The 22470-nt window shown below is 28.3% G+C and overlaps 2 protein-coding genes across 6 annotated transcripts; one reads left to right on the top strand and one right to left on the bottom strand.

Annotated features, from left to right (window-relative positions):
- Positions 1 to 20: 20 nt before the first annotated feature.
- LOC132922076 (sodium channel protein Nach-like) lies at positions 21 to 4791 on the top strand. The gene is made up of 7 exons (XM_060985402.1): positions 21 to 334; positions 423 to 792; positions 967 to 1112; positions 1201 to 1387; positions 1529 to 1808; positions 3538 to 3846; positions 4607 to 4791. The coding sequence occupies exons 1-7, from the start codon at positions 153 to 155 to the stop codon at positions 4744 to 4746; spliced, it is 1614 nt and encodes a 537-aa protein (XP_060841385.1). The 5' UTR covers positions 21 to 152; the 3' UTR covers positions 4747 to 4791.
- Positions 4792 to 5087: 296 nt separating this feature from the next.
- LOC132922074 (RUN and FYVE domain-containing protein 2-like) lies at positions 5088 to 22402 on the bottom strand. 5 transcript variants are annotated; one of them, XM_060985397.1, is made up of 13 exons: positions 22037 to 22174; positions 13982 to 14349; positions 9916 to 10097; positions 9544 to 9832; positions 9283 to 9490; positions 9032 to 9219; positions 8818 to 8977; positions 8584 to 8694; positions 8382 to 8522; positions 7754 to 7851; positions 6049 to 6265; positions 5754 to 5978; positions 5088 to 5654 (listed from the first exon to the last, which is right to left on the bottom strand). In XM_060985397.1, the coding sequence occupies exons 3-13, from the start codon at positions 10091 to 10093 to the stop codon at positions 5508 to 5510; spliced, it is 1962 nt and encodes a 653-aa protein (XP_060841380.1). In that variant the 5' UTR covers positions 10094 to 10097; positions 13982 to 14349; positions 22037 to 22174; the 3' UTR covers positions 5088 to 5507. The 5 variants fall into 5 exon arrangements, with proteins under 5 accessions (XP_060841380.1, XP_060841383.1, XP_060841381.1 ...); XM_060985400.1 differs by lacking the exon at positions 9916 to 10097; XM_060985398.1 differs by lacking the exon at positions 13982 to 14349 and having other exon boundaries at positions 22037 to 22152.
- Positions 22403 to 22470: the final 68 nt, after the last annotated feature.

The following is a 22470-nucleotide window of genomic DNA, read 5'->3' as shown; positions in this document are numbered from 1 at the left end:
TATGAATTGTGTGACGGTCAGTGTTTATCTTTCAATATACATTCTACCCTTAATTATATTATATAAGTTCAGCGTACGCATATCGAGCAAGCACTATAACTGGTAGAGACCTACCAAAATCCTATCAGTAGTGTTTTGGATCCAGCGTGAACATGAACCCTAAACCGGAACCAATGTTTTGGAAAAAAGAATTCGCTTGGTCGTATTCGACTGTCGAAAGACTAGCGATATCTAAGAGTAAGCAGCTGGGCAATATTTTCAGAGAATATGCTCGTTATTGTACTGTACACGGCGTCCAATATATATTTAAAGATAATTCCAGTTTGATCGAACGGTTTGATATTTTAATTAGTTTTAACGGTAATACGCACACATATTTACACTATAATACTCACACGTCGATGACGACGTGGACATTTCAGGTGCGCTTGGTTAGTCATCGTGTTAACAAGTTTTGTTTGCGCTAGTATGCTGGTCCACACTATGTGGCTAAAATTCAACTCCTCACCGACGGTTACAGCTGTCAAGGACACGCACTTGGCGTTATACTCACTCCCGTTTCCTGCTGTTAACGTTTGTCCTATGGACAAGATAAAACGTTCGGTGGCCTATAAGTACGTAGCCGATAGAATAAATGTTTCGTATCAAGAGTCCGAATTGGACAACTTCCTCAACGTGTTGACGCTATTTCAGCACCCGCTTTACAGTAGAATGTTATATTACTTAAATAATGAAAAAAGCGGTTTTCTGCCCAAATTAACCACCATAAATATTACAGATTTCATGTTACATGTAAGTAATTACACGTACTTGTTATACAGTAGCTTATACCTACTTAAAAGATCAAGTAGGTATAGGTTATAACTTTATAAGTACTTACGGAATATTTAAAATTGTAATATTGGTACTATATACAAAATATATTTAATACTGTGCGTTTGGATTTTTTTTATTATACTGTATCAGGTATTGCCGACATGTAACGAAGTTTTCAACGCTTGTTATTGGATAGGACACTCCTACAATTGTTGTGATTTGTTCAGCTTACAGAGATCAGAAGAAGGTTTTTGTTATTCGTTTAACTCGCTGACTTCCGTAAAAAAATCACAATGGTAATACATACACTCGTTGAACAATATTTAAAACCTAAATAAATAAAATATATTAATTAGTTAGAAATTACGCAACTTGAATTTTCAGTCCTATGTTTAGCACTCTAGACACTGATACGGATATGACTCAAACAAATTCTACGACTTGGGAATGTGTACTGAGACGGAACACAGCGGCCGGTTCTACTTCGGGATTACAAATATTTTTCAAGCAATTCAATAAATCGGAACGTTTGATAAACGCTTCTATAATTACTGGGCAACCAGCGGTCAGGGTGTGTGAAAAAAATTAAATTATACTATTTATACAAATGGTGGTTGAATGTAATATTACTTTTAAGTTTTAAGATGTCCGTGGAATGAATATTGTCTTGTATATGATTGAACAAAATATAATTCGACTTATTTTTTCATAGGTTCAAGTATTTTATGTGAACGAGTATCCAGAATCCGGCATGGGCAGCATTGTTACCGCAAAGAAAGGGACTAAACTAAGTATAATGGTAAAACCGTTTGTTACTATCAGCACGGATAGGATCAAACACTTACCCTTGACGGAGCGGTTTTGTTATTTTCCTGATGAACAACATTTGAGTGTATCAAAATCATATACTCAAAAGTCATGTCTTATAGAATGCCGTTTAAATTATTTACACAGAAAGTGTGGTTGTCGTCCGTACTACTTCAACATGCTCGGTAAATAGAAATTAAAAAAATTAAAATAGTTTTATCTATTTCTAATGATAGATTGCCTATTAATATTTTTAAATCAACCCAATTAAAATAATTATTGACCTATAACGTTTGACATATGTTTGATATACCTATTATATAACTTATAGCCTAAGTTGGATAAACGTATTTTAAATAAGTAGGTACTTCATTTCTAATTTTATATATTTAAAAAATATTAAATTATGTAAAAGAAAATCTCAATAGTATATACTTTTTATGTTAAATTCAACGAGGATACCTGCTGACTTTTATACACTCAAATTAAATTAATAAATAAACTAAAAAGTAATCTTGCCCTAAATAAATTATGGTACAAAAATTAACCATGGATGAGTAAGTATTTATGTACCTATTTATATTTAAATATCTATTTTAAATAGATTTTGAAATTATTTTTAATAAGTAACTAGGTACTTTTTTTAATACAAGTATACAAGGTATTTACATATTAGCTAAATACAGTGGCGTAGCCAGGGGGGGTGTTGACCCCCCCCCCATCAACCGTATTTTTATCAAAAATAAAATGTTTATAATATAGGAATACAATAATATATTCGTGGTGAAATGTATTCTGTTATGCCATATTCACGTTATCGACTGCACTGGTGATAATAATCATTATCATTCAATTATTTTATTATTTTAACACGGTTGTCGGTTGTAGATTTATTTTATTTTATTACTAAAAAAAAACCCCCCTAAAAAAAATCTTGGCTACGCCACTGGCTAAATAATATTATGTAGGTAAGAACTTGCAAACTACCAAAAGATTATTGGTAACTAGCTAGAACCAATGATTGTATTATATTATATGCCGTACATTGTAGGTAAATACTATAAATCGGCAAAGAATGCTACTCTGAAAATTTGAAGATTCATGAAGGTTTTAATAATATGGATTCTGTAAATTACATAAATATATACGATTCTGCATGAATTTTTACGAAACGAGGTATATGATGTTATTAAATTTGTTCGCTCTCGTTAAAATAAATTATAAATTATAATATTTAATTAAGTGTATTATAATTTAAAATTTAAAAGTATTAAAATAACCCATATTAATAATATCTAAATAATAATTTAAAAATAGAAAAATACTTTAATTTATGCATTATCATTGTTATGACTTATGAAATAATACAGTAAGTTGCTAATTGAAATCTAATGTTTTTTTGAACTTTTGACAATTTATAATGCTGCCACCACATACCTACGAAAAAACATGATGTCATAGTATCAAACTTCTGAAAATCACTACAATCTATTATAATCATTTTCAAATATCATTATGAGGAAATAAACCTTAAGCTCATTCAAAATATAAAATACCTACCATGAGTCCAACAATATATAAATTGTAAACTAAATTCACGATTTTTCGAAAGTCTTATTTTTAAAACGGCAGTGGTCAGTATTAAATATAGGTATGCTACAATAATACATCTGCATTTAAAACTCCGAGGAGTTTAATATCTAGGACCTAGATTCTAGGTACTCGTGTAAAAATTAAATTGGTAAATCGTATTGCAGCATTTTAAACTTGACGAGTTTCTTATTAATTATTATATTTTTGTAAATAATATTTTAGGTGATGTACATTGTACACAGTATACATAAATTTTAAGTTAAAAATTTAAAAAATATATAATATTTAATTGGTAGGTACTTACGTATTGTAAATTTTTAGATAACCGTATACCGATATGTAACTCGACACAGCTGTTATGCATCGCACAGCACAATAGTGAGTTACGGTTTTACAGTCCACCGATAGGCAACACAAGAGGTTTCCAAGTGACAGAGATGAAGTCGCCTCTCAATTGTTCTCAGTGCTTGCCCACGTGCCACGAAAGCGTGTTCGACCTAGACGTGGATTATTCGTTGGATTCACTGCCACTGACGAGGCACAGTTACGGATCAGTGGACATTTTCTATAGGAATGAGGGAGCGGTGAAGTATGAGAGGGACGTGACGTTCGGCTGGATCGACTTGTTGGGTATTACTTCATTAGTTAAAATTAAAAATTAAAAAAGTGTACATGCGTGTACAAGGGGACGAAATAAAACTTTTTTTTTGAGTTATTCGACTGATAGAATAGAGGACCTACCTGCTATAGGTTTGTCATGGAATACAAAAAAAACATATATTTTTTTAAATTAAAAATAATTACTTAATTTATTAGGTATTATTTACTATTTTATTTTGAATTTAAATTTATAAAAAGGAAAAAAATATTTATTTTTATTTATTAACTTGTAAGTAATTACTATTTTACAATTGTATTCCTTCGATACTTTCCATCGACCAGTTTTCTAATTTTACGAACAAAATAGATATTATCAGCTTACGATTACTTAAATAACTAGTTTAAGTTTCCGATTGAGAGTAAGTAAGATATCGCGTTAAAAATGCAACTATAAAGTGGTTCCTGACTAAATTGTTCCTGGAGTTTTGGATCATCATAAATCAATAAATTGAGATTTTTTCTCAAGAATTTCTTTTACAATTTTTATTTATCATATATAAAATTACCATTAAGTTTCCAGTGTTTCCATTAAAAATCACAGGTAGTTTTTCTTCTCTGCTGAGTAGCGCTATACCTTCAGTATTATAATAAGCGAGTAAAAATCTGTAGATATATTATTATTATAGTTACCATTTTTTTTTTTTATTGAAAATCATTATATGTTTTTTTTAAATTTTTTTATTGAGATATATTGATTAATAGTTTTATACTTTTTTTTATGATAATTTAGTGTCATTTGGAGGCATTGCAGGTCTGTTTTTGGGATTTAGTTTGTTGACAATCATTGAGTTCGTGTACTGGGGAATTAAGTTCCTCATATATCAATACAATAAGCCTTCGTCGAGCAATAAAATAACACCTAAATATTAATAATTGCACATTTATTAAGTTATAAAAATATATATATTATAATTATTTAATGACAACTCACATACTGTAAAATTTTAATATCAAACATTGGTATAACAATAACATAATATTTATAGATTAGAAATTAAATTTAAACATAATATAACTTATACTTTATGTTTAAACAAAATATTATTTTGTGAAGTAGAACTCACTAATTAGTTATTTTGAATTAGAAAATAGCTCATTGTGTTTTAAAAATTATTTAAAATACAACATATAACATTATATATCTAGCAGTCTATTTAGTTAATATTGGTTTCATAAAAATGTACTGTATCAAAAATATGTTTTTCTAAGCAAAGTCAATATAATATTCTATACTTAAATGTGTATATAAAGTCAACAATTTATGACCAGTACACCAAGCAGCAAAAATAATCATTTTTCAATATACTTATATAAACTATAAAAATATAATTTCTGTTATATAATGAAAAAAAAAATTATTATAAGATATAAACATATGAATATTATATATGTATACACATCATATAGTATAGTAATAATTTGATTACAAGTATATTGAATAAATCACAGGTACCTCCTAATAGATAAACATTATAACTTATAAGTAATGAGTATTGACAATAAAAAATATAAACTTAACATAAATGTAGATTACACATTTTAATGGCATAAGTTGTTATATAATAAAATAAAAATACCTATTAAGTTCAATTTTGTGTATGAAATATTTTTAACTTTCATTAATACTTACGTCAATTGTTCGGTACAACAGAGTATCTTTCAACAAGCAATAAGTTGCAGTCATCACAAACACGAACAGGTTTAGCAGATGATGGCAACATCATTGTGTTGTCTGAACACAATGCGCAAAATATTCCACCACAGTTTCTACAGTGATGCTATTTTTTAAACATAAAAATCATACATATAAATTATAATAACTATTAACCATTTACAGAAAAAAATTAAATGTTAATCCCCAATAAGTATTGTCTTACTTTTCTTCTTGTTAAACTAAATTCTTTTTCACATTTTTTGCAATTGGCCACTTCATTGTCGCGTTCCCAGTGAGCTTGTGCTAATGTACTGTTAGCGGCTTCTTCCAGTTCATTGGACTTTAATATCTCCTTTTTTAATTGATCGGCCAACTCTTCAAGCGCTCGTTCTTGGCCTCGATACTTCTCTGTTAATCTATGATGTTCCTCTTGTAAATTAACATATTCCTAAGCATTTAAAAATTAATTTGAATTAAACAAAATTGTAGATGATTAAAAAATCAAGACAATAATTTACATTTGACATTGCTTTAAGTTGAACAATTTCTTCGTCAAGACGAGTTGATTGATTTATTGCCTTGGATAATTGTTCTTCAAGAGCAAACTTAGATTGTTGTTCTCTAACCAAATCTTCTTTTAATTTTATGATAGTTGTTGTCTGCCCAGCAATTTGATCATGGTATCTAAGTACCGAATCAGATATTTTTTTCTTCTCCTCTTCATTTTTTTTAGATCTACGATTAGTGAGGAAATAAATGGTAAGGAAATACATTGTATGCAAATAAAAATAGATAAATAAAAAAACGTTGCGAGCATTATTTTAAATGTGAATAAAAAAAGTGAAAATTATAAAATAAACCTATCATTCTGTCATTTTGACCTCATACTGTTATAAACAAAATGTCAAAATATGTTTTTGAGAGGTATTTTAGTAAAACTGACAAATTTATTATTTGTAACAATAATAGGCCCGTGTCAATAGGACAATTTTATAATTAATCAAACTAAATGGTTAACATTATAACACAATTAATTGCATCAGTCAAATGGTAAATTAATTTGATTTTATAATGAAAGCCAAATAAGACAATATAGAAAAAGGAAATTAACTTGAGCCAATAGAAAAGATAAAGTTATTTACTAAATAAACGTGGTAGGAAAGAAATATTACGTTTTCCTTCAATCAGTAATGCTAGATCAAATCAGTAATAGTCACAGACTTTAAAATGAAAGCAGCAAAATGCAAAAATCAATGTTCCTAACTTAACCATTTCAAAAATTAATACCACTCAAACTAATCAAATTTTACTAATTAAAGCATGAGAAAAATTGGCAATGGGATGGCTTTAAAATTTTGTATCGTTACCAGATTTTAAAACAGGGAATATAGGACCTAAATTCAAAAATGATTTATTTAGAAAAACATTTTTAGAACGTAATAGTAAATTATATCGATGGTAATATTATAAACTTTGCAACAACCATTCTTTGTTACAGTTTTTAATATCAATTTTGACAGAAAATACTTTCCAAAAACATATTTTGTTAATAAAAAAAATAATAAAAAAGCAAAAAATATAAAACTACAAAAAAAACATTTAATAAAATAATAAAAATAAAAAATAGTTTTTGTTTTTTTTTAGGACAATATTTTTGGGATATTATTGAACATTTCATACGTAATAAATAAGTAGTTTATTAAATATAAGTCACTTTATACTATATTTTATTTAAATATCATAAAATAATAATAATGATATAAAGAAAAACAAAAACTTAAAATACTAATACAAAGTTTGGTTTACATTAGTCATTGTATAGGAATATAAGAGTATATAGAATTATAGAATAATGTTTAAATGTTTATATTTCATAATTAATTAAATGACAATTATACACTAAAATAAAATAATTATAAATATAAATGTTGATAACGTAAAAGATAAATAGTATAGAATTGTTAATCTATTCACTAACAGTCTGTGGCTCGCATCATTTTTTTATTTATCAAATCCTACATAAACAAATGTATGCACCCAAATACAATTTTATTACAAGACATAATTATTAGAGACATTTTGAATAGTATACTTTTTGCATAAATTTTATAATCAAAATGCCATAAAAATATTATGTAAACCAATTCAAACCAATAGATATTGCATTTAGATGCATTGAATTTCCAAATATAAAAGAATATGAATAAATAAATAAATACATACACCTCTTCAGTTTTTTTCAAAGCCTCTGTTAATGTTACATTTTTTGATTCCAATTTAGAAACAAACTCTGACTTGTGCTTAAGCGAACTCTCACTCTCCTGCAATTAAACCTTGAAACTAATTTATCAAGATAAAGAAATATGAAGAAGATTAACCTAATTTTTATTATTTACTCTAAATTTGGCATTTTAACTATAAGAATATATTTTTATCAAATTTAAACATTATTTGATTGTTCGGGATCAGTTAATGGCTCAGGACTTGGTGCATTTTCTTTCAGAACTGGAGTATATGATTGTCGGTGAAGTGATCTGTCTGGTCGAGAAGCCAACCTAGTGTCTGAATTGGAATTTCTCATGCCAGCATTGTTTCTCAATCGTAATTGTTGTGCGTCGTGGAACTGTAAATTGCTCAGCAAGCAACCAATCTGTTCAGTTTTTTTTTGTAACCGGCTCACCATTTCAGCTTTTTTGGTCAAGTCTTCTTCACATTCCTGATCATTTCCCGACCCAATATTGTAGATCACATTTTATAACATTTTAAATAACCAATCATCAACCATAATTAAACACCAATATTTAATAAAAAAAGTTAACAATACAAATTACTATATAGTTATGGGTCTCACCTGTAATTTTTTATACATTTCCAAGTTAATCATTTTGATGTCATCTAATTGTTTTCTTAATGAAACAATATTTTCCTGTTTTTCTCGACTTTCTTTTTCTAAAAGTTTCATAGCAACCTCCATTTCAGCTTTAAGGCTCATCTATTAACATAAAACAATAGGCTTCTCAATTTTTGTTCATTTCATAAGCAACAATATATACTTGTAAATGAAGTTCTTTTTCAGCTTCAATTCTTTGTTTCTTTTCATTTTCTGCAAATTGCTTAAGTGTATCCATGTCTCCAGTAGGAATATCAATAATTAAAGGTTCAGCCTGTAATATTTATAATATAGATGCTATCATAATTACAATAAAGTATCTTTTCAGAAATACTAGACCAGAATAAATTAATCTTATCTTATTCTTATTATTTAAAGTTTAAAATTATATATCTACATTTCTAGAATCATTTTGCTTGGTCAATTGATTTTTAATTAATTGGTTTTCTTCTTTCAACGTTGCATAACTGTTATTGGCCATATCAAGTTCTTCTTTAATTAAAGTATTTGATGTTGTAAGTGTTTCTACTTTGGACTCTAAATTTGCCACAGTTGCCCTAAAAACCATTAAAATGGTTATCGCACAAAATTAAATTGTACATAAAACATACTTAAGGTGGCAATTAAGTTCTTCTATATAATTTTTTTGATCAAGCACTACATTCATATTTTCTGACTCGAGACCTAATGGACTATCAGGACAACTGACAGTGCCTTGTATATGATGATTAGGATGGTGGCTTGAGCGCAGATATAATGAGAAATCAATTACACCTTGTTGTGAATCTAAATCTTCTTCCTAGTAAAATATTATAAAATTGTATAAAATGACAACAATCGACTTAATTTATTAATATCTTGCCTTAATACACAAATTGCAGTCAATAACATTAAGGCCGACCATAAGGCCAACGATAACAATAGCTTCGTCACTCATCATTAAAGCATCAGGTTCAAAATAATCTACTAATTCTTCATCACGATAGTCCACTAAAATTTTTAAATAATCAGCCAATTTTTTTTGCATTAAGGCCACTCTTAACCAAGCTCTTGCTCTACCCATTTGAGTTCTGAAAAAATAGCAATTTAAAAAAGTTCTTATATTAATATAATTTGCATTTACTTGACAGTAGGTAAATCTCGAATACTATTTGTTAATTCTTGTGCATCCGGTGTTAACTTTTCAACAGTTTGCAATATATCCCATAATTCTTTTTTGGGGCCCAAAAGCCCTTTCTTAGGGCGTAACCCATGTCTTAGGACATGTTCCAAGACAATAAAAAAATGTTGTAAAGGTGCATGATCTGAATCAAGCATACGTCCATTTTTCAGTGAATTTTCAATTAGTTCTTTAACAATCAGCTTGGATATGTTTACCAGGTTACGTCTCTCGATCAACACAGGGTCACGATCTAAATTCAACAATTATAATTGTATTATTCTAGCATAAAATGGTACTTAAAAAAATTATCATGATTTTTAAGTAATTGAATACCTAATAAGAATGGTAAGTCTGGAGAAGTAAGACATTGTGATGGAAAAATATCAGATAATGGATCATCAGTTATTTCACGTAAACATAACCATTCGCCCTCAACTGACACTCGGAAATTACATAAGTACAAATCTTGAGAGCTTGGGTCCAAGTTTTGCATCCATTTATTTAACATCATTGTTCTTATATTTAAATAAAATAAAACAAATCTTAGATAAAAGATAAGTAAGGGTCGTGTGTACCAGCATTGTGTTTAAAATCAAAATCAAATTTAATAAAATAATTATACTATATTAATAAAATAACATGCAAACACAATTTTAGGAACTATAATCCTAATGCAAAATAACACAACAACAAATTAAATAACAAAATCAAAATGTAAGAAGTATGCATTGTAAATAACATTGTTATGTAATATTTATTTGTCCAATGTAAACATTAAATAACACATTCAATTTTATAATAAATATCTAATAAATAATAGTTAATAAAGTAACATTAGAGAAGATAATAATTAGCATAAATAACAATAACCTATGATCTAAAGTACAATTTTGCATAAAGTTAAAATGTAATTGAACATAATGAATACAATAGGTAAGTTATTTAATAATTATAATATTGGACTGATAATATTATGCTTAAGTTAACGCAGTGACATCACGCATTTCTAGGGGGGAGTGGAGGAGGCATTCGTTGTCTTGGTGGTAGAGGTGGTAAAGGAACATTTGAAGGTGGTGGATAGTTCGGCATTCCATCTGAGTTTGGACTTTGATCGGATCTTGCAGGTAATGGAGGTCTCATTGGAGCAGATCTTAACTTGTCTGTCCATAAGGGCACAACATTGTTTGTGATAGTTTCGATCTCATTTTTTATAGCAAATGCCCAATTATTATTTTTAGCAGTTAAAATTAAAGTATAGTTGTAGATTGATATTTGTTTTATTTTTAAAGCATTAGCTGCAAAACGACCATTTTCATAAGTGATTTCAGCACGATCTGTGAAATATCTTGCATTTAAAATTTTACCAAAAGAACCAAGACCTTGAAGCATTATATTTTTAAATGATTCATCATCTAAAGGAAAGTCAGTGTTTTCAATATGTACTAAAATAACACCATCAATTGGTCCATATTCATTCCATAATATATTCAATTCTCTTTCCCTTTGAGTTTGATCAACACACAGTATTTCAATTTCATAAGAAGCCGTTACAGGCCTATGATCACTCTCTTTGATTTCAGCTCGTCCATAGAATACTTGCTTACCATTCGGCCAATCATTATTCTCATTACAATACCAAAGTACACGATCAGTCCAAGCTGGTGTACGACATTTATCACTAGAGTCATATTCATCTGATAGTATGTCATATTTGTAAGTTGGAGGAAATGTTATAGGAGCTTCAAAGAAATTTTCAAATACTTTTTTATCTCTACATTGTGCTAAAAGTTGATCATATTTCAAAACTTCTTCCAAGTCACCATCTAGTACATGATTAATCAAATCTAAGCGATCCATATCCACTCGATAATTAAAATCTCCACACCAATATACATAATCATTTGATTGAATTGGAATTTTCAATTTTCTTGCTATTTCATTGAAGTCTGCATTACGATCAGCAACTTGTGATTGTCCAGCAGCAAAGTGGGAGCATATAAAACAAAGATTTGTAGCATCTAAAGTAAATCTCACCATAACAGCTCCTTTATTACCAGTTGTACCTCCCATTCCTGTCTTAACAAAGTCTGTAGTTACATCTTTAATATAAGGTAATAGTTCTGGTTTAACAAATATAAACAAACAAACACCAACTAGTTGTGTACTAGTAAGTAGGACATAATCCCTTTTAGAAGACAAAATACTTTTAAGGCTTTTACTCCAAGAGTCTGCATTGTTTGAACTAGCAGCCATAATATTACTAGCATTTAAATCAACAATTTCTTCAAATCCAATTGCATAAATATCAGGAAGATTATTGTTATCATTTAGGAAGAACTTTTTTGATGGATCAAATAAAGATACTTTATAGGGATCTAAGAGCCATTTGGATAATGATTCCAAGTTACTAGAATCAAAATTTAAAAAATGTTTACCTCCATTTACATTGTATGTAGCAATAGAAATTCTTAAATTACTCTTGCAAGTATAGGATTTATATTTTTTACACATTTCTTCTGCCAAATCTGGATGGCATTGCCAAGTATTATATGGAAGTAATGCTTTAGCTTTTGCTAACAACTCATTGTTAAAGGCATTACCTGATAACAATATATCAAATCCTTCTTGTTTACTAGAATCTAACAGATTATTTTGAATAGTTCTTGCTGCAGATCTAGCTCCATCTAATAATTTTGATCCACCTTGAATTGCACCAGTACCAGCATATATTCTACTTATCTCATTACCATTATTCACCCAAAGCTGTTGAAATACTTCTTCAAATCTTGATATTATTTGATCAGTTTCATTTTGACAAAGAAATTCTAGTTGTTTGGCCAATACTTCCAAAGCAAAAAATTTTTGAATACAGTTTGTACGATCAAGACAATCGGTACAGTTTATTCTCATAGTACCTGTTTGATGTTTTACAACCGAGTTACCTTTTGCATAAAACAAACCAAATGAATCTAAATATGGATTCACTGAGTTTTTCAATTTTTGTAGACTTTTATCCCCATTACTTTTAAACTCTTGATGATAATCAAATGCCACAAATGGTATGAAAGAAAATGCTGAAGTAGAATGTTTTTGCTCAAATGCATAGCTCAAGGCAGATTCATTTTCTTTACTGTTTGAATTTGCTCCACCTAATAAATTAATGAAAATTATGTTACCATAACAATCTGTTAGTGATTTGACATGTTTCTCATAAACATCTGCTGAAGATTCTATGCTTCTTGACAATTTTACTTTATGTGCTCCAACATTCATTCCTGGTTGTTCCCAAAATAGTGGTACACTACCTCTTATTTGCACAAATGAAGTAACCTCATCATCCAAGTAGATTACTTGTTCAGTTTCAACAAAATTTGCAACATAACCGTCATCATTACAACCACGAACATTAAATCTGGTTCCAGCTCTTCTACAACTCAATCTTGATATTATAGCAATTCTGGCTTGTTTATGCCTTGCATAGACAGTTTTTATCTCAATACTGCCACAAACAATTTTCATTAACCATTGAGAGGTATTAATTCCAAAATGAATAAAATATACATGTAAATTGCGATTCCAAAAGAAACGATTATCAGGAACACAGTTATTCCATTGTCTCTGGGCACACAGGGTCAAATCAAAACGAACATCTTGTGACATGTACCTTGAAAAATAAAAACTACCGCTGTTTAAGAGCTTCCGTACTTCAGATGCATAGTCATCGCTCTGTTGTTTACGCAATGAAACAAACGTGGTTTGCGTGACTTTGAATATTTCCGCATCAGATATCTTGCCAACTGATTGGCAGCCAGTTACCAACACCAGGAATAATGCTACTTTATTGTCAATGTTTACATTCAATACGCCAAGACATCCATAGGCGTCTACAATTTTCACACACTGTCGTTTGAACGTGTCAAATTCACTGACTGTGGCCGTGCACAAAGTATTGTTTTCAAACAACAATACTTCAGCTTGCATACGATTTTCTAGAACAACGCAATGACTGTTGGACGGCTTTTCGTAGGCTCTGTAAATTTTGCCGATGATTGATGGAGTCTGTTTGGCGGACATTGTTCAGTGCCTCCTCCCCCGACTTAAATGGTTTACTCAAACATACATGGGTGGTAAGTAGGTACCTCGATTTCGGACTAAAAACAAAAAAAAAATATATATAAAAAAAACAAAAACAAAAACAACAAACAAGCGACGATACAATGCAATATTATTATGGTGGTCGTATAACAATATGGAAAATAATAAAGCGGTGTCACGGATTATTGATCACTATACAATTATTATGGACAAGCATTAAAAACGGAAATAAAAAAAAACAATATTATAAAGCCACCACAATAGCTGGTTCACATATATCGAAATATTGACTTGACGAACTTACGACAAGATTTCACTTGAGAATTGGTTTATTAAGACGGTGTACGAGGTATACCGTGTACGACGAGAACGCCTCTCGAAACGTACACGACACCGTCCCACTAGGTGTTGGTGGAAAGTATTGATTTCTTGCTCGGCCGCTGGGGGGCTGCCTGCTTGTCAGCCTTAGTGTTCGATGCTCGCGCTAAATACATTCCGCGGCGAACATACGAATACACACGATAGCATGGACATTTGTAGATAGTGACGATAGTGTCTTGTGGTAGTAGTTGTTGTTATGAGCGTAATCGATTTCGTGTACCCTCGCTTTCTCGACAAAATCGGTTTTCGTACCAGTTACGAGTGTGAAACTGTGGACTACGAGTAAAATATCTGGCGATTGCGGTAAAAAAGAAAAATTATAAAAAATGCTGTTAAGCTAAAAACCGCGGGTAATTAATAACGTTAAAGTACTACTATAACACAATATCACACTTGTTTAATTCAATATTCATAATATTTACTATTCATAAAATCGTAAATAATAACTATCGATATTAACAATCCTATATTTTAACATCGGCAATTATGTAATATACGATTGTAAATGGAACAATCGATCAGAAAAAAATAAAAAACACAATCGATCTTTTACGATTTCGCTTAGCGCTCATGGACAGTGGCGGCGGCGGTGGTAAACAAAATTACGCAGACAGCTGAGGAACTGACTGAAATATTGAATTGGCCATTCTTTATTCTATGATTGTGAAATTATATTTTGTGTATTGCACTTGCACTGATGTGTCGCTTTGGTTCGCGCGCGTGTGTATGTGTGGCGCACTTGGATTCGGCGTAATAACATGATGTTTATTTTAAATTTGAATCGCACTATTTACCGCACTGTTCGTTAACAGAACGCGCATTCGCTCACTTGTCACTTCATCAACTTAAAATTATAAATCAAATTTATAAATATTAAAGTACTATGTATAGGATACATAAATTACCTACATGTAGCAGGATTCGGGTGGTTCGGCAAGTGCGGGTTTTACGAGTCACCAAGGTACGGGGAGACGAATTGAAATTTAAAAATTGTTTAGTTCCATATTCCTATATCTAAAATTGATATAATAAATCTAATAATACAATAATATTTCATAAAATCAGGAATCTGATTTTTAAATTTCAGATCTTAAATAATAAAATATTATGCTAATTGGCCATTGCTCATAAAAAGCAAAAGTATATCGTTTTGACATTGTTTAACATGCAATAGTTGAATCATAAAATGTCACTAAATAAAAATAAAACTGTAGACAGCACTAAAGACTATAGTTACGATACTGTAAACGGATTTATCGGTAAAAACTAATTGATAGTATAAATAATGATAATTGAATAACCAAAATAATCGTAAATTCGTAAATTCGCAAATTTATTATTTTTTCTATTGATATTTATAGGCAATTCAAATAAAAATGATTTACCTACGACTGCAATTTTCCAGTCATTAAATTGTCACTTACAAAATTTGATTCAAAGTTTAACTCGAAACAGTCGCCAGGGACGAGAAAAATAGTGCCATGGCCTTACTTGAAAATTTCTGGTCTTACCACTAACCTATGTCCAGGGGCGTAATTAAGGCAGAGGCACATGGGGCCCGTGCCTCCCCATTCACCGTATTTTATATTTATTTTTATTATATGAGAAAATTTACAGCTGTATGCCCCATATACGCAAATTTGAACTTTTTCTTCGTGCCCCCTCCACTTAAGACATTTCTAAATACGCCCCTGGGCCTAACCTTAGACATTATAATATACTCATTTTTAATTTTTTTTGGCCCTACCTAGAAAAAAATGCTGGCACCACCACTGACTCGAAAACACATAACGACATAACATATATAAATCTTGTGTTAAGTTCTCAAGCCTAAACCAGCGGTTCCCGACCTATGGGTTGCGGAACTGGGCCATGGACCATATAATATTAACATTACCAGCGTCGGGTTACCATACAGGCAAAATAATCAGGTGATTGAAGCGGCAAATTTGGCGCACTTAAAAAATAAAAAATAAAATATATTTATAATATTATATTTTAATTTGCGACGGCAGTAAATTTTCTGCTTGTGGGCGGCAAATAGCTTAAATCCGCCACTGGTCATTACTAACGTATACATTTAATATTAAAATAATATTATTATATATACCTAATAATATTTCTAGTTATAATAATATTTAATCAATAATAACTACAATAATGTACTATACAGTTATTTTAAAAAATAAATATAGGAAGAAACTGAATGTCGAGAGTGATTTAAGAGGACACCATACATGTTGCGTTGTCTCTGTCTTACTAACATACTGTTACATACATAATAACAAATTCGCATTTGCGTTCAGCAAAACACATTTTCTGATGTCAGCTTTAATATTAGAGTAAATTTACCTTTTATTAAATTTAAAGTTGAGAATATTCTCTAGAAAAATTTATATGCTTTTATTGATATAATCATTTTAATGTTGTGATATTTTACATAGCTATATAACCCACTATAAAATGATTATATCAATAAAAGTATTATGCAATTTTCTAGATAATATTCTTACCTTTAAGTTTGATAATAGGTAAATTTATTCTAATATTAAAGCTAACATAACAAAATGTGTTCTGCTAAATGCAAATTAACTATGATATACATTAGTAAGAGTAGTAAGACAGAGAAAACACATGCGGGTATGGCGTCTTCTTAAGGCTAGACTATCCAGTTTTAAATTTTTTAATCCAAAATTCCAGAAATTGACTGTCGTGTTGGACAAACAATATCAAAAATCACATTAAATTGTTTACCTTTTAATTGTTTAACTTATGATGAAGTTGAATAAAGTTTTTTTTCTTAATAAATAAATGTTTTTTAAATTCTATTTCTAATAACTGATGTATAGAACGTATATAATATGTACAAACGATAAAGGTGTGCAGTGTGCTATAAGTTATTAGTGGGTCTCAAAGATTTTTTTTTTTAAAATTACACAACTAAAAAGGTTAGGAACCGCTAGCCTAAATTAAATTATTAACTACCTATAACATAATTTGTAAATTTCAGTGATTTTGATGAGTTTCATAAAAATTTGAATGCTTAACGAAAACGATCATAAAGAAAAATGGTGATGGACAAAATGTAATTTAAATATTAACAACTCAGTACACACGAGAAACCTTGTATACAATTTCCAAGCTTTTTAATTTAAAAACAAATTTTAATATCCATAAATTGAAAAAAAACCGAATAAGTTGAAGATTTCAAATGTCTATAAATATAGTACAAAAGTCAAAAAAGAGACAAATATTAATTGTTTCATGCCTTGAAAATTATAACATTAATATTTGGTAAACAAGTGACGTAGGTACATGTGGAAAGTTATTTTTTATGAATTATGAATTGTAAAAAAATTAGAAAATAGATTTTTTCGTAAACCGGATTGCGTTAAAATTCCAGTTATTCGAGATAAAGTCACGTTTACTCGATTATTTTTAAATTTTACTTTTGACACTAAAAGTACTAACTCGGTCCAATTTTCTATTAGAAACCATATTTTTGAATTGAAAAGTTGAGTTTTTATATGGCTCTTAAAAGTAAGTTCTGACAGAAAAAAACACATCTTATAGTAAAACTACTACAGTTCTCCGATTCTCTACTCAGTACTCGGAACCCGACCGCCCGATTGTGTCATATCTTGATAATAGTGGATACATTACGCGATAAAATTGATAATGGTTATTAATGGTTATAGGCGTAACATGTATTTTTTGTTAATGGACTTGACAGTTTTATCTTCATTAGGGGTTTTAAATGTTTTAATATTAAACATGTATACAGTTATACTTATATAAATTTAATATGACTATATGAGTAATAACTACCAAAAGGCTATTGTAGAGTATTTATATATATTGTAAATTAAGAGGAAGTCAGTGTTATATTTGTGTTTTTTTCTCATATCCATACAAAACAAATAAAACGCATTCAAGTAAAATAGTTTTTGTTTATAATTTTTGAGTTAATCTTATAGTAAAATCACCCATGAAAAACATTCTTAAAGGACAATATTTTTGAGAGTTCAACAGATCAGTTTTGTATTTTTTAATACTTGCAGACTTCATGTTTGGCTTTCAAAATGAAAAAAAATATTTGTAAATTTAAAAGGATAATAAATTATTTTTAGACAAGATGTTAAGAATAAAAAAAATCAATGTCATCTTCAAAATTATATTTCTTAATCATTTTTGTTATAGTTGATTTTTTTCAAAGATACCTATGAGATAACTAAAAAACATAAAAAGTGATTTTTTTATGAACTTATATTGTTTATATTTTGTGAAGGAAAGAGAGAGAACAAATAATGCGCTAACAGTAAACTATCTTTCAACAGTACCAACTGCCATTAGATATTACAACAATTATTGGTAGCTCAAGTGAAAAAAAAAATGATGAAATTTTAAGTATCATACTTAATAATACTTGAAGCTTTTCTGTAAATGACAGTTGTTAACACTCGAGGTATGTCAAAAATAATGATTCCAGTTATTTTGTTATAGTTTAAAAAATATTATTCATAGGGCCATAATACTTTTCTTCATTATGTATACTATTATTTACTATACATACTAATCCAATTTTCAAATATTTAAATTAATTTAAAACTATTTATACTGATTGTTTTGCAAAAATCAGTTCAACCTACTGTATTACTAATAGTAATATAAATAATAAATATATCTATAATAAAATATCCAAGGAAATATATTTTAAGTTAATAGAACTCTGCTGAGAATAGTTTTTCATTGTATACAATATACTTTATAATTGAACTAAAATTTATTACACTAAATAATAAATACAGTGAGTAATTTAAGTGGCATACTCAATACAACAACTTTTCCTTCTTTTAAAAAAAAAATAATAAAATTAGTAAAATTAAAATATTTTATTTTTTAACTAACATGTATTCATGTCGCTAGATACCTATATTAATTACAAGTAATCTATTGAGGATAAATCCATCGGTAATATGATTAAAAATATATTGGAATATAAGTAATTTTATAAAATAGTTAGATTTACTGTTTAAAGTATTTTAAAAATATTATTTATATTTAATTTTTTACACATTGTTACGCCTACATCCCTTGAGATTAAACATGTATCTGCTGTCAGTATAACACAATAATCAAGTATTATAGATTAAAATAATATAGGTGCATATATACAGAGTGATTTTTTTTCAAATTTTACATATTTTTTCAAACATATTTCTAATATTTTAAAGGCATTGCCTTTGGTTATTTTTAACATTATGATTGTTGGTATAAAACAAAAATCAATTTTTGACTTTTAACTATCAATTTAGTTATATTTATAAATCCAAGCTGAAGCAAAAATACTTTTTTAACAATGTATAATGTATATGTATAAATATTGAGGTACTGAGTATTAATAAAATAGTTTATCATTAGACATTAGAATTTAGAATGTTTAGATGACCTTGCCATTAAATCATTTACATTTTAAATGGCTATAGATTTAAAAAAAACTATGGCTTTTATATTTGACATTTTCATACAAATATTCTGTTTAAGATTGTTTAGTTAAAAATATAGGTTATTCTTTAAAAATAAAATGTTATTAATGTAATAATAAAAATTAGGGCCAAGATTTATATACTCTAAAAACCTTAAAAATATGCATTTATGCCCTTATTTTGTAGAAATATATCATTAAAAATAAAAAATCTTTAATTTTATTATTTTTAATATCTTTACATAACGTTTTAAACAGAACAAAACTGAGCAATTTGTAGAAAAAATACCTTTATATTTGGCAACAAATTGGTTAAGCTTATTCAACATTGTTGCACTAATTTTTGGCATTTTTTAAATATAAATAAATAAAATATAATGAAAAAATTATGCACATTTGGATAAAGTAACAAACATGAAGAAGCTTGACTAAAATATAGTTCACAGAAACTTACTCAATAATAGATTACTATAGATAACTAGTCCCGGCAGAATTTCTATAATAGGTATAGTGTATACTAAAATAATATGTCATTATAATATCAAATAAGATAAGGTTTCCTTCGTCAATTGTATTGACTATAAATATGTTATTTATAATCAAAATATTTTATATTATGCATTTAAAAGCCTTAAAATACAGAAATATGCTGCATGTCATGTTGATAAATAGCAAAATATGCAAAAATATGCAAAAATATGCAAAATAAAACTTTGTATTTTAGATTTATTGACTATAATTCTGTTTGAAGACTGTTTGAAAAAAAATATACAAATGCATATAAATCTGGGTCCTAATAATAACTAATAAACATAAGCTAAAAAAATAAAATGAATAGAAAATATTAGAAAAACATATACTTAAATATGGTACATTTTATAGACTAAATGTCAGGAAAAAGTTATTACTTCTGGAAATAATGATTGTACACTATTATATTAATAAATTAGGTATCTACTTCTTCTATTTATAGTAAATATTGATGTATTGGGTCATTATTATTATTAAATATTATAAATATATAATACACATATTAAAAAAAAGCTATGTAAATTAGTATAATATACAATACCAGAATTTAATATTATGATAATAAATTGTATACAATATTAGATAGTAGATACCCATGATCAATTTGTTTTTATATAAATACTTCTTAGACTAAGGAAAAAATAAAAAATAGGTGGTATTATAAAGTATTAAGGATTTCATTATTATATACAATTACTATTGATTGCCTACAATTAACATTGATACATTTTATAATAAAGTAAATTCAATAGATTTTTATAGTCATAGGTGCTACTAGGGGGGGGGGCTTGGGTGGGGTTAGCGCACCCAGTTTTTATGTTGGTGTTAATAATCAATACTAGTGGTGTCGGGGCAAAACCCCTACAGGTCACTAATATCAATTTAGCCTACCCAGAAATAAGAGTTTGTTGCGCCTATGTACATAGTGTTGAGGGAAAATTAATTAGTTGAATATTGGTGTTTTATTTAACGATAATAAGCAAAAATGTGTATGCAATTATTTAAAATTATTTCATAAATCTCGATTATGACAAACAGAATAACAAATCACAACAATTCTTCTGATTTTTCAGTTTTTATTATGTTATAAATATGCCAATATTACTTGGTTGTGTTTTCACCTATTAAAATATGTGTTATGTATTTACTATAATATTTATTTATTTTAACTATTAATGTTTAAATTGATGAGGACTAAATCTTATGAACGTTTATTGACATAGGTATTGTATAGTAGGACTGTAAAACTAAATATTTCAAAATACTAAAAAATATACATAAATTTAAATTTGAATACTTGAAGCATTAATTTTCCTCACTTACCTAAGTAGGTATAATAATTATAATTGTATTTTATATAATATGGTCTGTAAAAAAAGAAGCATTGCCTAGGTTATAAATTTAATATATTTTATTTTTACTATAAAAATCAAATCAGGCAATTTTTATATGACATGTATTATGTATTGTGATTTTAAATTATTATATTTTTAACAATTATAGCCTTATAGGTATAATATAGGTTAGTATTAGACAAGTATTAGATTTACATATCTAAGCAGGGACCATTCTATTATGTCTTATAGATAATGAGATAATTAAAAAAAATGGTAAGCATATTTTATAAAGTTAGCCGGTTATTAATTCTTTAATAATTTTGTTTTTGAATATATTTTGGAAACCAGACAATTTATTTGAAATCTTTGTTATTAATTAGATACTATTCCAATATTGTTTTAACTAAACTTTTGGGGTGTTAGGGGTTAAATTCATATTTCTATTTGTTTAACAAGTTAGCTCATTAAATTAATTTCTTTATTATATAATTGGAGGAATGAAGAATTAAATGTACGGCCAAAGTATTGTTGAGAGACGAATGGTTTTGGAACAAAGAAATAATGGAAGATAAAGAATGATTAAATTTATAATATACATTACATTAAAATTGAATAAACAACTTACGTTTAGGAAATTTTCGTTCTGGTCTAGATTTCCTGGAAGATGAAAAAAATATAGGCCATCTGTCAATGGACGTTAACGATGGAGATCGAGAAGAACTTTTGATGCCACTGTCAAACGAATCCGAACTTTCAATAACGGCAGATAGACCTTCGGCACTGGGATTATTCATGACTGTGTTATTCGAATTACTTTTTTTTTTTTTATATTAATTAATAATTTCACCGAAAACTGAAGAGGTGAAACACAATGCTAGTTTAACACCGTAGTAAGTTTTAATTTTTTTCGTCGTCACTACCAAAGAACCAAATTAGAAACTTCTAATAATTAATAAATTTCATTCAAACATTTAACTTATAAGTGATAACAATAGTTTTTAGATTAATTGATAAGATTATTTTTTTCATCGCAGTGGTTGTAGCACAGGTTGTAGATAG

Source organism: Rhopalosiphum padi, chromosome 2 (genome assembly GCF_020882245.1).
Source record: "Rhopalosiphum padi isolate XX-2018 chromosome 2, ASM2088224v1, whole genome shotgun sequence".
In the NCBI taxonomy this organism is placed as follows: Eukaryota; Metazoa; Arthropoda; class Insecta; order Hemiptera; family Aphididae; genus Rhopalosiphum; species Rhopalosiphum padi.
The sequence above is the reverse complement of the archived record's forward strand: the minus strand, read 5'-3'. Positions and strand labels throughout refer to the sequence as shown.